Source organism: Cebus imitator, unplaced genomic scaffold, assembly GCF_001604975.1.
Source record: "Cebus imitator isolate Cc_AM_T3 unplaced genomic scaffold, Cebus_imitator-1.0 Scaffold48, whole genome shotgun sequence".
Taxonomy (NCBI): Eukaryota; Metazoa; Chordata; class Mammalia; order Primates; family Cebidae; genus Cebus; species Cebus imitator.
Genome location: NW_016107363.1, coordinates 1735273 through 1753443, shown reverse-complemented (window position 1 = coordinate 1753443; position 18171 = coordinate 1735273). Strand labels below are relative to the sequence as shown.

The window sequence follows — 18171 nt, the reverse complement described above, 5'->3', positions numbered from 1 at the left end:
AATGGTCAGGAAGATGGATTTGAGATTAATATCACATCTCCTTGGCTGCAGCACCAGATTAAAACCTTCTTCCTTGGCATACTCATTGTCTCAGTGATTGGCATTCTGTGTGGCAAGCAGCAGGACCTAGAAAAAAACCTGTGCTGTTTTGGTAATAATGTGAGACTAACTCAAAGATGTTGTTCTCCATGAATCTGTGAAAACATGGGAGTGATACCAGGAGAATGTCAAAAATGATGAGCATTTTGGAAATATACGGCTAATGATGAAAGATAAAAATTAGAATGAGCCTTTGAGAAGGGGGAAGAGGTATTTTTCTAATTGTGTTCCATTACATTCCTGGAATACTAGCAGTAGCCGTAGAAAATGGTGCCCATCTTTACTTCAGTTCTCCAGAGAAATTTTGTTTATGTTTCAGCAAGAAAAATATTTTTGCCTAAAGCTTGTGACATTTTCAAAATTGCAATGAAAACTGCAAATCATCTTTTTCTTGGAAAGTTATGAGAGTAGGAGGAAAATCCTGACTCTGCTGTTTACTCTCTATAAGACCTTAGTTGAGATTTTTAATCTCTTTGAACCTGTGTTTTTTCATCTGTATAATGGAAGTAACAACAGTACATCTTTACAAGGATGATGAGGAAATTAAAGAAGTTATGTCTATAGAGGCACTTAGCATTCTGTTCAGCATCTACTTAATATTAATACTTAATGTATTGTTAGAATAATTATCATAATTACTGTTGCTATTATTATTCTCTGGGATCAATGGATTCAATCCTTTGGTGTTAGTTTTGGTCCTCTAATTTGCATGTGTTCAAGCCTGACTGAATTAATAAAAATCTATTTCATTTGAAACAAATATGGAAACAGAAATAGTAAAAACATTTTATAATTTAAGTTCACATTGGCCATCCATATATGAATTTTTATATCGGTTATGATTATTAATTAAGAATGATCCTATCTGAATGCTAAAAATTTTAATAAGAAGCCTATGAAATCCTATGATATGATGGAGATTTTTTTTTTTTTTTGAGATGGAGTCTCACTCTGTCGCCCAGACTGGAGTGCAGTGGCACGATCTTGACTCACTGCGACCTCCACCTCCCTGGTTCAAGCAATTATCCTGCCTCAGCCTCCCAAGTAGCTGGGATAACAGGTGCCTTCCACCATGCCCAGCTAATTTTTTTTTTGTATTTTTAGTATAGACAGGGTTTCACCATCTTGGCCAGGCTGGTCTGGAACCCCCCATCTTGTGATCCACCCACCTTGGCCTCCCAGAGTGCTAGGATTACAACCAAACAAACATGTATACATATTCTTGCATGTTTTATTGCATATATTTAAGACACAGGAACATAAGAAAGTAAAAATGCTTTATTTCATCTTTGGGTTGGGAGATAATGCTATACTTATTCTAAAATTAGAGTTTTTGAAAACATTTCCAATCTCCTGCCCTGTGTACTAGTGGCCCTGTGCAAATCAAACACACAAACAAATACATGCACAGGGATGCTATTGGCCTTTGCTTTCATACTCACTTACCTAAGGAAAGATTTGGAAAGTTCAAGTTAGCAGCATGAGCAGAGAGTTAAATATACAACATTTTGACAGACTTCCACTCATTTCCATTATTTTAGATTTCATAAACATACGGGTAGAGTTTCCTCCTATATTAAGTTGCTGCAGATAAAGTTTTAAATTAGTTTTTTTCTCTTTGTCACAAGAGACATAGGAATATGAAACCCAAGTAGACTTTCCTGTGAGAACAAGATTTAATTTGCCTGAATAATGCAAGTTCTTAAATTGCAGCTTGGTGCTTTGGTTTGTATAGTTTTGACTCAAGATTAACCCTCTTTGAGATTCAAAATGGTTGGTTTTGTAACTTGATTTTCATTTGCTTATTTAGCAAATGTTGAGCTTTACTAAATTGGACTGAACGTATTTCTTACCTATTGTGTAAGCTTTGTGAAGGCAGGAGCCTTGGCAAGCTGTTCACAGTACCTAGAACAGTACTAGGGTACGATAGGCGCTCAGCCCTTACTTGCTGAAGTTTCTCAATCTTGGTACCATTGACAGTTTCCAGGTAATTCTTTGGTTTGGGCAACTGCCCTTTGAATTGTAGGATATTTAACAGCTTCTCTTGTTTCTGCCTTCTGGAAGCCAGTAGTGTCATCCCCTGTCCCCGTGCCACGCCCCCTCCACTGCCGTGTGGTAACAATCAAAACATCTCCAAATATTGTCACATGTTTTCCAGTGGAGTGAAGGGCCCAAATCACCCTCTATTGAGACCCAGACCACTGCAGTAAATAAATGGATTGTCTTGGCATATCAAAGGAAGTCTTCATAGCTATGGGTCCACGGCCCAAAACAAAAGAGAATTTGGAAATTATTTGATTTACATAATCAATATGGGCCACTAAAATGGATCATTGATGCCCCACCAAAGTTAATTTTATCATTTATCTATTTAATAGATTTGTTAAAGTAAGAAAGAAATTATCTTTCATCAACTTGGGGCAAAAGAGAAGGGGTCGCCCTCAACCACTGATAGTAATATTGTGGCAGTGTTTACATCATCTGTCCTATCTCCCCCAACCTAGTTCTTTAGGGAACCCAATGTTATTTCCAGGTCTGGATACAGAGGTTCTAACCCAAAGCCTACAAAATATTTAACATTGCAAATGTGATATGAAACTTTGGGTTATTTTGGTGATGCAGCTGTTGGAAACTCATACATTTCTGGAATGTGAAAAGCATCCTCCGACAATGTACAATTGTTGTCTAAGCTATTACACTGCTATTTGCCACAATTCTGACTTCCTTCACATGGTGTTTGGAGAACGGGAATAAAATATGCCACCATGTTAGTCAGAAAGAACATTGGGTGTGAAGAGAGACCCGTGGGAACAGGCTCAGTAATCACACTTCCTCTGTACCAAGTTTTCAACTCAAATGATCTGCAAGTAGGCAATATTTTAAATACGTCTCTCTCCCTGTATAAAGAGACATAAATACACAGATGACCTTAGACAAATGACATAGCCATTCTAAGGCTGGATATACTATCTAGAAAAGAAGAAATTATGATAGTTAAATGATGTATGTAAAGCACTTAGCACAATGCCTGGCATATAGCAGGAACTCAACTGGAAGTAGCTATTACAATAATAATTATCATTATTAAGCATATGCAGGAGCTGTCATAACCTGTAAGCCAGTTGACTACCCTGCAAAGAGGATAAATGCAAGGACCATGAGATCATATGAACCTAGGGTAGAATTTTGGTTCAGCTATTTTACTACCTGTGTTATCAGTCAGTCTAGGTTACGTTTTATTGCAGTAACAATACTTTTCAGTTGCTTACACCCCAACTGCATTACACCTGCATTTTTTTGCTCAGCTTCTGGTCAATCAAGGTGTGGCTGCAGCTCTGCCTACGTCATCCTTACACCAGGACCCAAGCTGTCAGAGTAACCTCTAAGTAGAAATTATTATATTCATTGTGGTAGAAGGAAATACCTTGGCAACTCACCTGGTGGTTCTTAAAACTTCTGCCCAGAAATTCACACATTACCAATAAAATGTCCATATTTTATTGGTCAAAACAAGTCACATGGCTACTGCTGGTTCCAAAAGGGCAGGGATATACTTGAGGGAGAGGCACTTCAGAGGGTGGCAGGACATTGCTACAACCTACCCTGCCTCTGATATGGACCTGCAAGTCTTCACCTTTGCTTCTGTAGAAGTGATATGTAACTAATACATGTGGAGGGATTATGAAATGCAGACTCTGCCCTAGATATGTTATCTGCAAATTCTATTGGGTTCTCACAAAAACCAGTTAAGATAGGCATTTTGGCTCCATTTTACTGATTAAAACAAAGAAACAAACTGAGGTCTTGAAGAGGTTAAGTAACTTCCCCCATAAGATCATATACATACATGGTAGGGTACACACAGTACTTGTTAGTGTTGGTTCTCCCCATGGTTGCATAATGGCTTATTTTTGAAACAACTGTTTCTAATTGTTTTAGGCTCTATCTGCATGTAGGAAGCGCAGTAGGAACAAAACTGGCTAACTGCAGATGGTGCAACCACTCCACTGGAGTTCCTACTCACTAAATTCTAGTTTTTCTCCAGCAAAATTCATGAGTGGGGGGCATCTACAGCAGAAGCTGTCTTTTAAAGTATATTTTGGCCCTGCTGTCTCCCCCTCCAAGACAGCAAATTATTGATTTCCGTATTTCTCATCCACTTCAACATATCAAATACCCCCCTCCCAACACACACATACACACACTAACTCCAAACTTTTTGGCAAATTTTTGTAGTAAACAGATGGACTATGTGTGTTGCTGGGAGACCACTCATAAATGGAATCCAATCCAAAAGGAGTGAGAAGGAAGAGGACATGTCACTACTTGATGTAGCAGCTAAGAGCTCTCCTCTCTCTCCTCCTTCACTTCTTCTTCTTCCTCCTCCACCTCTTCCTCCTTCCCCTTCTTCTTCTTTTCTTTTTCTGACTTGGAAAAAATCAGTTCTAACTTATTACCTGCCAGCTGGACAATCTTGGGCAGGCCACTTTCCTTCCATGGGCCTCAATTCCCTCATCTCTAAAATGGGAATAATAGTATTATTAAATTATGGGGGGGTTGTGAATATTTAATAAAATAATGTTTGTAAAGCCCTTAGCACAGTGTTCAGCTCATAGAAAGAACTCAGTTGTTTTGTTGTTGTTATTATATTCAGCAAGGTTAGCCCACTAGGAATAAACAACATGAACCACCTTTCACTAAGTTCCAAGAAAAGAGTCTAACTTTGGAGGAGGGACCCAGAGTTATATTTATGAGTTTGGCAGGGGAGTTCATTTCAGGATATGATCTCAGGCAAAAGATCTCAGTAGAAATAACATGAGTTTGAAAGGGACCTAAATTTCATTTCCTGATTAGCCTTCGACGAAATATTTTACCTTGGCCAGTTCATGCTTGCTAAATCTGTTTTCCACAGGCACATGGTCCCACATTCAAGATTCATTTGTTTCCACCTCTTTAGACAGTTTCCTCTGTCCTCGTCCTCTGCTCTAGCATCCGCAGGCCTAGATGGATCCCTTCCCTGCCCTGTGCCCATGGCTCCTGTGCCCTGCCCTACATCACTGTTCGTACCACATTGCAAGTTTTTATTCCCCTTCTGCTTCCCCTGGGGGAAGTGACAGTGCTTATCCTGTTTTATTTTATTTATTTATTTGTACTCCAGCACCTAGCACTGCCTGCCCACAGGAAGGAGGCTCCATAAAGGCTTGAAGGAATGAGTGAAAGCGCCAACAAATAGTTTTTTTTTTGTTTGTTTTTGAGACGGAGTTTCACTCTTTTTGCCCAGGCTGGAGTGCAATGGTGCCATCTCGGCTCATTGCAACCTCCGCCTCCTGGGTTCAAGCAATTCTCCTGCCTTAGCCTCCCGAGTAGCTGGGACTACAGGCATGTGCCACCATGCCCAGCTAATTTTTGTATTTTTAGTAGAGACAGGGTTTCACCATGTTGACTAGGATGGTCTCGATCTCTTGACCTCGTGATCCACCTGCCTCGGCCTCCCAAAGTGCTGGGATTATAGGCGTGAGCCACCGCGCCCGGCCACAAATAGTTTTTTAAAATGTATTTATCACTATTATCATTATTATTATTATTTTGGTGTTCGGAAGTCACCAGAACTCACACAGATGTCCCATGTAAGGTGTGAGTGTCTTCCTCCTATCTGGAAACCCCCTTCTTCAGGTGGACAGCCGTCTTGCTGACGGTGCCGGCCCGCTTTCCCCAATCAACAGACCCAAAGTTTCACCGGAGCCAGAAGGCACCTGGCGCACAGCTGAGCCCCGCACCAAGGTCTGTGGGCTCTGCCTCGCCCACCTCCTCGCCCTCCCCTCTGGAGCGCGGCTGGCCAATGACAGCCTTCCCCTGGCTGCACGGGTTTCCCCTCCCCTGTTGTCTCTACCCTGCCCCAGCTCTTCCCAGCCCACCCCTCGCTGGCTCGGCTCGGCTCGCCTCCCCGGCGCGCTGGGTTCCCGGAGCGCAGAGCCCGGCGTTAGCCAGTGGGCTCCCCGAAGCCCCCTGCCCTCGCCGTGCTGCACCAGGGTGTCGCTCCTCCGGCTGCTCCCGAAGGGGCTTCTGGCCCTGAGGACGGTGGCGCCAAGCGAATTTCATTTTTAAAGAGAACTGTTGAGAAGCGCGAGCGAGGGCGAGTATGGACCCTGTGAGTCAGGTGAGACGGATTGGGCAGGGCGGCTGGCTCTGGTTGGTGGGGGGACCCCGCGGCTTGGGAGACGCGCCCCCAGCCCCTTCCTCACGCTTTGCTTTCTCTCTCTCGCCTCGTTTCCCTAAAGCTGGCCTCTGCGGGCAGCTTCCGGGTGCTGAAGGAGCCCCTTGCCTTCCTGCGAGCCCTGGAACTGGTGAGTAGCAGTGTGTGTGCGCCGGCGGGGGGGGGGGGGGGGGGGGGGGGGGGCGCCAGCGGCCAGCGATAGGTGAGGAGAGGTCGGGTGGGGTGCTCGCTGCTCGGTTCTGCTCCAAGCCGGAGATTCAACCCTCAAGCCGGAGACTTCAATCCTGCCCCCTCCCCAGGTGCCGTTCCAAGGCAGTGGGGACAGGATCTAGGCACCCTGCTGGGAGGCGGGCGTGTGGACGCATTTTTGCAGGTGCATAGACAAGCGTCGTCTCACTTCACCGCTTGCAGACGCGCAGGGGCTGTGGAAAGAAGACCCCCCCCCTTGGGAGATGGGGGACGGGGGTAGATGGAGGCGCTGCCGCTGGGCTCGGACCCCTCACCTGAACCTTGGCGGGGATGAGAGGGTGGGTGGAAGGGCCTATGGCTGAGCGGAGGAACCGGAAGACTTGGCCAAGCTCAGAAAGTTGGTTAGAACTGGGACAGATTCTCGGCGTCTCTGGGATGCTCAAAGCGCGTGTTCAGCTGCTCCGCGGGAGCTCCAGGGAGGGAAAGATGCTGCGAAGCTATTACAGACTGTTAAGAGAGCAGAACTCCTTCCTTCCCCACCACAGTTTCTTTTCTCTGGCCACTCTGGGGCTTTTCTGATTATACCCAGAAGAGCCAGCGTTGTTTGCCATAGCTTTCTTCAGAGACTGGGCTTCAGTAAGTTATATTCCACTTCTGTAAAACCACCCTGACGCTCCTATTGCAATTTGTCTCTGGGCAGAGGAGTGAGGTACAGAAACGGTTACCCACACGGCCGCAGAGCCACGTCAGTGTTGGCTGGATGATGGTTATACAGAGTGATATCTGCAGGTCACACGTTTCTTCTTGCTAGGAGCTCCAAAAGGCAAGCAAACCTATCTGAATAGAAAGTTCAAAGCCTGTCATGTAGCATTAATCACAGGCCCTAAAACTGACTGGCTGGGAAATTATGTAAGAGCCTGTTCTCTGTTCCCAGATCTTAGCTCCAAGGGCTTGTATCTGGCAATGGCTACATAACTGTGATGATTGTTTACACGGTTGATGTACAAGATAATTACATTTACCTTGTTTGTAGACTTGAATGAAAATGCATAAGTATATCAATCTGACATACACCAAGACAGCTTTTGGAAGGCTTGAATCCATGGTTCAGAGCTCGGTATTGTGAATCTGTTTTCCTTACAGTCAAGTTAAACAAGCAAGCAATCCTCATAGTTCTGGAAACTTTCAGTTTGCTTTCTCAGAATTCTGCCCACATTCATCCATTCAGCCACTCAATAAATATTACCTGTGAAGCAGTGGCTTTAGGGATGAAAATAATAGCTCCATTGTCAAGCTATTAGCTCTCAAAACCAAGTTCAAAGACCTGACATTATCTTCTGACAGAATCTCTTCTTGTCTCACACTCTAACTTACCTGAAATACTAGTTCATGATCACCCCAATACTTCTGCAACATGATTTTGTGCCACTGCTCATCACACAGCCTCTACTGGTATATAAAAAGGTGTTTGTTATTTGGATGAACTTATTCAAATTACAGATTTCTGGACACAGAATCAAAATATTGGGAAAATGGGTGCCCATGAATCTGCATTTTAAATGAGCTCCTTGCATAACTCTTATGCACATTACAGTTGGAGAACCACCACTCTAAGCTATACCAGATCCCTCCAAAACTCAAAAGCCCCTTTTACCTCAGTGCTCTTGCTATTTCCATTCATACGTTATGGAGTGTCCTCACCTTCCAAGCCTAGAGAAAATATTTGTCTTTTATGTCAACTAAATGTTAACTTCTCAATGAAGACTGTTTTCATATTTATTCCTTCCCCTTTCCTCTATCCCAAACTGAATGATTCACATCATTCTTTGGACTTCCACTAGATTCTTATTCATTCATTCATTCATTCATTCATAAGAATTTATCCCACTGCAAAATACTGTTTTATACGTTTTTTTTTTCCCCCTTGGGGAAGGGTATGTGTGGATATGTGTGTGAGAGAGAAAGAGTGAAATAGAATAAAAGTTACTAAGTTACCACATTTAAATTATTTGCAGTCCTTCCCCTCTCTCTTCTAAGATTCTAAGGCTCCAAGGAGGAAGAGCTTTTTGCTTCTACCTCAGTAATTAGACTCTCATTTGTGGAAGAGAACATGAATAATAGACAAAGCAAATTTTAAAAGTCAGATAAGTTGGTTGACCAGCATTTTAAAAGAGCTGAGCTAGAGACATGAGAAAGAAAGTACTAGTTGCTGAAAATAGTTAGTAGTGAACAAAGGGAAAGAACATACATTTTGTGTGCACACAGTGGCCTGAGGAGCCACTCTGAGTTATCTTTTTCTGTAGGAGATATTGACAATGAGAGAAAATGTGCTTTCTTAGATGGCAGAAAATTTCATCTGTTTGTCTCTGTTTCCCTCTCATACTGCTTGGGTAATCAGCAAAAATTGTAAACCGGTAATGATAGAGCACTTAAAATATCCCAGTTTCTCCTGTTTCTGTGGAAGTTTTACAAAGTGATGGAGAGCAGCTTTAAACTTGACACCATCTTTAAGCTGCAATTTTTCCGTGCTGTAGAAATAAATGTGCATGTCAAGATATATGTGTCTTAGTTTGGGAGATTGCTACAACAAAACACCATAAACTGGATAGCTTATACACAGTAGAAATTTATTTCTCATAGTTTTGAATACTGGAAAGTCTACAGTCAAGATGCCGCCAGATTGATTGTTTAGTGAGGGCCTGCTTTCTGGTTCACAGATGGAGCCTTCTTGCTGCGTCTTCTCATAGCAGAAGGGAAGAACTCTGATCACTTCACACCTTTATAAGAACACTAATCCATTCACAGGGTCTCCACATTTATGAGCTAATCACCTCCCAAAGGTCCCACCTCCTAAGACCATCTCTTTGGGAACTATATGTCAACATGTGAACTTGGGAGGAGGCATGAACATTCAGACGATAGCAATATTCTCAAGAATATTTTATTGCAACATTATCTGTAGTGAAAAGAACTGGAAATAACTAGTAAGTCCATTATAGGAAAATAATTAAAGTATGATTCATCGTGTTATGAAATATTATATTGCCATTAAAAAGAATGAATTTAGCCAGGCCTGGTGGCTCATGCCTATAATCCTAGCATTTCGGAGGCTGAGATGGAGGGATTCCTTGAGCCCAGGAGTTCAAGGCCAGCCTAGTTAACATAGGGAAAGAGTGCAATTCTGGAACATATTAATTAAAATATGCCTTAACATATAGTAAATTTCTAATTCTCATATTCAGTGCAACGGAAGACATTTATTTTGTCAGGAATGTCAGCTAAGTTGGTAGATATTTGATTCTTCAGTGTTGGAATTTTTTTCATTAGTTGAAGTGAGTTTTAGTTCTGTTAAAATTATAACCAAACTATTTTCACATCATCCTGTAAGTTAATTGATATAAAACATGAAAGACATGTTCTCATTTTTCTTTTTCTGCTTAAATGCATGATGCATAGCATTTTTCTATAAGCAATCAGTTGCTTTTAAAATCAGAAGGCTGTATTATTCTAATGACCATATGGGATCTAAATGGGTATGAGAATCCGTATCAACAAGATATGCTACGTGTTATTTGACAGAAAGTGAAAACAAACTCAGTAAAACTGTTAATATCAAAAGGAATAGGAATACATTTTTTCTTGTCCACATTATGATCAAACAAAAATCCTGTGAGGCTGTAAAAAAGAGAAAGAAAATTAAAACATTAGGCATACTGGGGCATAGCTATAATTTCAGGTGCTTCTGAAGCTGAGGTGGGCGGATCACGTAAGCCCATGAGGTCAAGTCTACAGATTTCAGCCTGGATGGCAAAGTGAGACATTGTCTCAGAAAAATACAAACAAAAAAAAGAATGAATTCAATTAATATGCATTGACCTGCAGGTCAATATATCACTGTATTTGATAAAATTGTTAAGTGAAAAAACATAAGTTTTATTCTTAGTATTTAATAACATTGTTGAAGAAGCAATATTTATCCTTCTAATAAACGTGTAGATAATTCATTCATATTTTAAAATAATATATAGAGCCTCATATTTGCATAAGTAAAAAATATAGTTTTGGTTGTGGGTGAATGTGCATGTGTGTAATTTATATGGGCACAGAGTGAAGTGTAGATATAAAGCACTGAACTGTTAAAATTGATTTTTTTTCAGAAGGGTGTAATTTGAGATGCAGTGGGTAGACAGTGGGAGAGGCTGATGGTAAACTGTGGTATGCAGGAAGAATGGTGGGCATATCACCTGCCTACAGTTGTACACAGATACAAGAAGTTCTAAAAAATTGCTCATATTTTACATTATTTTCTATGGATTACCCACATGAAATGGTATTACCTTTAAAGTCATCTTCTACTTTTGGATTTTATAGTGGGAAAAATCCACTTTATTTATGTGTTCTTTCCTTAGGAAGGATTCACGGATACAGTAGATTTAAAGTCTTAATAATGTATAAAAGTCAAGCCTTGAGGGGAAAGCTTTAGCCAATTTCAAAGACTTGCAGGCAAAACTCCCACATCCTTAATCTCTACTTAAATGAGGTCAGGGTACTTTTCACTATCTTTTAGGTCAAAACAGAAAAATTCGTACATAGCACTGATTCTGGTGGTCTTTTCATTTATTGCCCGGTGATAAAATAAATCCAGTAAGTCCAGCAAATCTCTTAAACCATCATTTGGAAATGGCAATATATATATATATATATATATATATATAACTTACCCCATTTTCAGACCCCATTTTCAAATGGCTATATATATATTAAACTTACCCCATATCATTTCAGAATATATATATATAAAGCTTCTCCCACTTTTATATATATATTAAACTTACCCCATTTTCATATATATATTAAACTTACCCCATTTCAGACTCTGAAAAACTAAATTGATATAGTCCTGTCTTCCACAGATCATTCTTATTTTCCTGCTTTAGTATTTTTCCAGTTGGCCTTTGGTGTCCTTTTTTCCCTTTCCTTTTAAAAAATTATGTTAGTACGTTCTTTCTTTCATCTACTATATACAGTGCACTGAATTTGCAGCTGTGGATTTATGTAAAATGAAAAGTGGAGATCTCAACACATCCATATTGTTGAGGACCACAATGGCGCAGACTTAAGGTTATCTGAAGGACTTAAACTTCCCAAAACAATGTTTGTGTGGCTTGCTGCAGCCCTGAATTCTGTGCTTTTGGAATAAACTGCTGACTCAATTTGCCTAGTTCCTGTAATCCTTGAGATTCATCCCCAATTTTGTGATACAATTTCTGCCATAACCCTGGACTTCACATCTCCATTCTCCCTTTCCAATCTGCCTCCGTGCCTAACCGAGGAGGCCAGTGAATCCAAAGATGCAGCATGTCTGAGGTATAGGTCTACTTGATTTCAATGGAGACACTGCCATTTATATAATCTTCATTTCTGAATTTAAATTCTAAGCCCTGTTTTTCAAGCAAGTATCACACTGCTCTCTTAATAACATTTATAATTTATGCTGTTGATAACAAAGTGAAATGTGTCATCATAATATGCAATTAAATACAGTTTTCTATAGCCATCATTTTAAACTCCTAATGAGAGAAGTAATAATAGCTACTCTGTCATGCAGGCATCATATGGGAGACTGTATTACCATATTTTTCTTACATCACTGTGTTGAATCTATGTAACTTTAAAGTTCCTATTTCACCAGGAGGCTGAAAGATGTTAACCAGCTCATCAGGGGCAAAACTGTAGAAAGTGGCAAAGCCAAGATTTGAGCAGCCTCACTCCCAACTTTATTCTCTTAAATGCTACACCCTTCTGCTTCTTCCAATGTGGTGAGCACTTGCCATATCTTATCCCTAATCCTCAAAGAAGATTTAAAAAGCAGATGTTATCCTATTTTACAGTGTTTATCTCAACGTACATAGTTGAGGCCTTTTCTGAAAATGCCAAGGAGCATTTGTATTTAGAGATGAATTCAACAGACATCAATTGTCTTTTATATTTGGCATTATTTTCTGTTAGTTATTAATTAACCAAGGTAGAGGAGATTCCAATTAAAGACCAGTACTTTTCATTTTAAATATGTAGAAAAAGACTTGGATTATAAAGCCAATAATTTAATCACATTTTTGGTCTTCTTTTTCTCTTTTGTTAAAAAAGTATGCATAAGTCAGAGAACTCAGTTTTCTTCTTATGTATAAACAAGACAGGAAATTCTTACATAAAATTCATTTAAATCATGAGCAGTAATCTACCATTGACAGTTTGAGGTAATTTAAAGCTATATTAATGTGGATTTAATTACCACCTTCTAGCCTCCCAATTGGTGACAAAAGTCATGTGCAATTGGAATATGAATCAATAAGTGCACAACAAACAAGAGTCTCCCCAGTGTGCTGATGGATTCATCACTTAATGCTTTCCTGAGTGTATTAAGACAATTGGTGTTTGGCTTCACAAGTACAGAATAAAAGAGAAAAGGGTCAGGAATGCTTCTTATGGATTTGAATTCAGGTTTTATTTTCTACTAGCTTTGTTACCTTGGGCAAGTTAATGAATTCACGAGACTTCATTTTTTTCACGTCTGTTAAATAGGGCTGATTATAGCTCCTACTTCAAAGTGTTGCTGTAATGATTAACTGATTTACCCAAGGAAGGTCCCTTGCCTAGTACCCGTACTGTGATAGGTGCTCAATAAATGATTATGAAGATGAGGGTGCTGAAAAGGGAGAAAGAAGACATTCATCAAAGGATAATTTAGGACATTTCAGATAACTTTTTGCAAGTTAAAGTCTTGGCAAAACTCTGAGGTAGAAAATCTGGATTCAGACTTTCTTAAACCTCTTTTTAGTCCCTCTATCGCTGTACTCCAGTGCGGAGGGTCCTCATACCGGCAGGACTGTTTTTACCATAGCATGAGTGACTCTTCAGACACTTGCTCCTTGAAATACTCACATTTCAAAGAAAATTCCAGTGAGGCCAATGTTGAACCTAAGAGGGAAGGTCTAATGGAAGCATGGCAAGCGCTCGGCCTTCAGGGGTTTTTTGTTGAGGTAGGGAGAGATACTTTTCCTGGCCTTTCTCAAATAACAATCCATAGACAATTTCCTACATTTGAAAGACACAGTGCACCCAACTGAATTCTCCAGGGTGTAGCTGAAGGTCCTTATAGGGTCATCTACAGGCACTTACTAACCACACTGTAATGTCCAGGTGCTCCAGGCCCTTGGGAGTTCCCACACAGAAACATGGGGAAAACCCTAGAGTTACGCTGAAGTAGAAACACCATCCTTATTTCTGTATTCCCCAATGGACCCACATCTCTCACTCACTGAGATATGGGGACATGTGAAGCAAAACAATTATGTGCTAGTAGAAAAAAAGGTAGAAAATCTCTCTAAGGAGTATGTGCACAGAACCATGGTCTTCCTTTGATTCTTCATCTTCTGTGGGAATGTATTTGACTTTTGTTGTATGTGTAATTATTCCTGTTCAATGTATTAGCTTAGGCTCCTTTAAAGACTTCAGTTTCCTCACTTGAAAACTGGGGACAATATCTCCTGTCTATAGTGTTGGAAATTTTAAGTGAGATCAAGCATAAAAAGTGTTTAGCAATCTGGTAAGTATCCTTTGAAAGTAAGTGATAATTGTAACCATGATGGTGATGATAAAGAAATACCTTTTTCCAACCTACATGACTCTGGACAGCATAATATGGTTACTGGATACAGCACAGGGGGAGGTGTGAAGTGTAAGAACTTGACCTCTTCTCCTCGAGGGGTTAAATCCTTCCAACCCACTTACCACCCTTTATCTTTGATGTCAGTCTCTTTGAACCCTGCAAGAAAGAATGATGCTGCCAGTTGAACGTGATGAATTGTCCAAACCTTACTGGGGAAAGTTCCTTAGGATAGGGGAATGCAGTCCATTCTCGCCCGTTTAACTCTCATACCAAGAGATAATTTCTTACTCTGTACACGTTTCACATTTATTGGATATTTTGGGGGCCTGGTGATGGTTTCTTGCTGTTCTCATGAACTTTTGTACATGCCACTTCTACTGCCCAGAACATTTCCTCTCCCTTTCACTCACCCTTTTTTAGTTGATGAATTCCTCTTCTCCCTTCAGTGTCATGTGGATATCAGGGAGGTCTTACTAGATAAGGTCAGCCTTCTGATGGCTCCCAGAGCACACTATTTAATGACTTTTCATTCTAGTTCCTCAACCAGAGTAAATGCAATGTGAGAGCAGGGATCTTGTTTGACCTGCTCATCAGTGCATTTTATGTTTCTAACACAGTGCTTAGCACACAGTAAGGCCAACTCCAGGGACATTTGCAGCCCCCACGAAAACACCCAGGTGGTAGGTTCTTAGTAAGTGTTGGTTAGGAAAATGAGAGAAGAAGAGAAGGAAGGAAGGGAATAAAAAATAAGTAAATGAATTCTCAGAAACACATTGGATGAAATGGAGATTCCCCTTAATGATCTCCATTGTGAAGCAGAATTGTGAGGCTTTTTCTGGAAACAGTTGTTTAGCTTGGTTACGGAGGAGAGTAAGTCACATAGGCACCACTGTCTGGGAAACAAGGCTGTTATATGGATACCCACTTCATGATAATGGTGGAAAACTTTTACAGAAATAAAAGTTCAAGGACTGAGACAGGCTCAGGTCTCATATCTTGGCTTCAAGTCAGTGAGCAGCAAGAATGCCTTAGCAAGTGTGCCACTATTATTATGTCTTGGCCACTGTCCTGCCTTCCCTTTCTCTGTGTTCCCTTTCTGTTTCCCATTTATTCTTTTCACTATTCTTATCTAATGTCCTAAGAGAAGGAATATGATTGGTTCAACTAATAAAAAATTTATTTTAGTTTGGACACAGCTATCAACCCCAGGCAAAATCATAAGTCAATAGCCAGTCCACAAATTGGTTGCCATAGGTCAAATGCCCACTGCTATCCTGTCACTGTGGCCTGAAAAAAAGGGTCATGATATTCAAAATATTCCCCTTTTGTCTGTTCTTTCAGCTGAGCAGTGATCATGACAGTCTTTAAAGTCATTAACAGGTCAGACCCAGAGAGAAGTGTACATGTCTGGTTTAAAAGTAAATGATTTTTAAGCCAGTACTTCTTTTATTGAAGTAGCACTGGTAATTTTCTCAAGATGTTATACCTTTGAGATTTTGGCATCAGTATTCTTGGAATGCTCTCTGATTAGGGGACAGCTGAGTGGATTCACACTGATAATATAATCCAAACAGGTACGCCTTTGGCTCTTCAGCACATGGGCCTCCACTGGCTTATGCGGTCTTGTCCGTTTGTTGAAAACCTCTTTATAAAAAAAAAAGATTAGGTTTTGCCTAATTATAAGACAATTTGTGAATGAAAATGTATTCCCTCAAACTTCATTTTTATTCATATATTTGTTGGTAAATTCAGCTCTGGCTCTTGATGTTAGAAGACTACATTAATTATTATAGTCATTTATTGTATGTATGTGTTTACTAATGTAGTAGAAAAACAAATTACTCATGAAAGAGTCATTGGATTGCCTTGTGTGATAGGTGCTATTTCTTTGAGGAGAGGGAAAGGAGGAATTTGTTGATGGGCAAATACTATTGCAAAAATGTAGAAGGCAATGTGGAACTTGAAGAAGCATGAATTTTGGGGCCAGGCTTATGCTGAATTTTTGCTCTTCTTTTCAGCCAAAGAACACTAAGCAGATTGCATAATTATGCTCATCCTCAGGGTCCACAACTATCAAATGAGTATCATAAGAGTCATGTCTTTTGGCGGTGTGATGGTTAAGAAAGCTAATATTAGTAAAACTTCCAGCAGTATCTGCAAGATTAGTTAACTGTAACTGAGAAAGAGGTCATTGAAGATGATGATATGTTTACAATCACAATTAAGCATTCCTAAACTTTCTAGCACTGGAATAAACACAAAAGGTTTCACTATAGCATTGTTATATTGTTTTTTGTTCCCATTTTTTTTCTGTTGGAAGAATGTTGATTGTCAGATGTCTTAGTCTGCTTTGTGTTGCTATAGAGGAATACATGAGGCTAGGTAATTTACAAAGAAAATGGGTTTATTTGGTTCATGGCTCTGCAGGCTGTACAAGAAACCTGGTGTAACTATTCACATCTGGTGAAGGCCTCAGGCTGTTTCTACTCATGGCAGAATGCAAAGAGATGCTGGTGTGTGCAGAGATCACATGGTGAGAAAGGAAGCAAAAGGTGGGGAGAAGGTGCCAGGTTCTTTTTAACAGCCAGGAACTAATAGAGAATTCACTCACACAGCCCTCCCCTGGGAAGGGCATTAATCTATTCTTGAGGGATCTGCCGCCATGACTCAAAAACCTCCTAGTAGGTCCTACCTCCAAAATTAGGGATCAAATTTCAACTTGAGATTTGAAGGAGACAAACATCCAAGTTATAGCATAAGATGATCATAGAGTAAACATGGTAATGTTTAAAATAATATGTAGAGACAAGTGCTTTATTAAGTGTATGCACATGTTTTGCATATAATTTCATGTTACTTTATGAAGAACTAATGAAAAACTCCTTTTTGCAGATGAGAAAATTAAGGCCTGGAGAGATCCCACTACTTGCCTAAAGTCATATAGCTAGTATGTAAGAGAGCCAGGATTTGAACTCAGGCAGCTGGATGCCAGATTCCATGCTTTTCATAATTTTTCTGCATTGTCTTCCATTAATGGTAATCACTCATTACTCCAAGGTCTTAGAGCTAAATGATTTCCCGCTGAAAACAGCAGGAACAATATACATTAATTTCTTCTTAAAGTCATGTCTTCTAATTCCTAATTCTGTTCCCTTTATGTGATCTCATGCTACCAATAGAAAAAGCAAAGTTTAAATGCCCTCTTGACTAACGATGTTCATACTTTCTCAGTGACCTTTTCACTTTTCAAAAGCACTCCTACTCCTTGAGAAAATTTTACTGACCTTGTGTATCTTTTTTTTAACAAAATCTTTATTCACTGATTCATTGTATAAAGAAATTGAAATTTAGAAATATGTTGTTGAAACATGCAGATACAGATAAAAGTATCTGTAGGATTTAGGAAGGATATTGATATTTAGTAAGACTGTGAACATTTAAATTCCTTTGGATGTCTGGTAAATTATGCAAACCAGCAAGCTTCCATCATGGATGATGGAGAAATAAATGAACTTTGTCCGTTGTGTATGTGTGAGTCGCCATTCTTTGTATCTAATATTTGGAAGCATTTGTGTGCTTTAACAGGAAGTTCTCACACATCCATCTGGTGTACTCTGAGATTTTCTGGCTGGCCTTTTATGCACTGGCTTCACCTTACACCTGATGGACAGTTGGCACGCTTTTCAGCATCTTTCCAGTTGAGAATTGAGAAGATAAGAGTTCGATTGGGAGGGAGATACTAGAAAATTACTGAGTACAAACCCATGATCTCAGTGAAGAATGGAGATCCTGAGAGACATTTCAGTGGGAAAAGGGGGTGACTGAATGAATAGAGATTATTATTGTGATTTAGAATGTGCCGGATTTGAAGCCATGCAAACTAAGTCTCAACCACAGATTTTGGGTATGTTCATGGGCAGATCAACATCGTTGAACCTCAAGTTCCTCAGGGGTTTTACTTATATCAAAGATGTTTTTTTAATGACAAAAATGAATTAAT

At 40.0% G+C, this 18171-nt stretch overlaps 1 protein-coding gene across 1 annotated transcript in view; it reads left to right on the top strand.

Annotated features, from left to right (window-relative positions):
- Positions 1 to 6051: 6051 nt before the first annotated feature.
- Positions 6052 to 18171, top strand: part of SYNPR (synaptoporin) — a 340334-nt gene continuing 328214 nt past the window's right edge. Inside the window, exons 1-2 of the mRNA XM_017527363.2 lie at positions 6052 to 6256; positions 6378 to 6443. Of these exons, the coding sequence (XP_017382852.1) occupies positions 6239 to 6256; positions 6378 to 6443 (84 nt within the window). The 5' untranslated portion in view covers positions 6052 to 6238. The remainder of the gene's footprint in view (positions 6257 to 6377; positions 6444 to 18171) is intronic.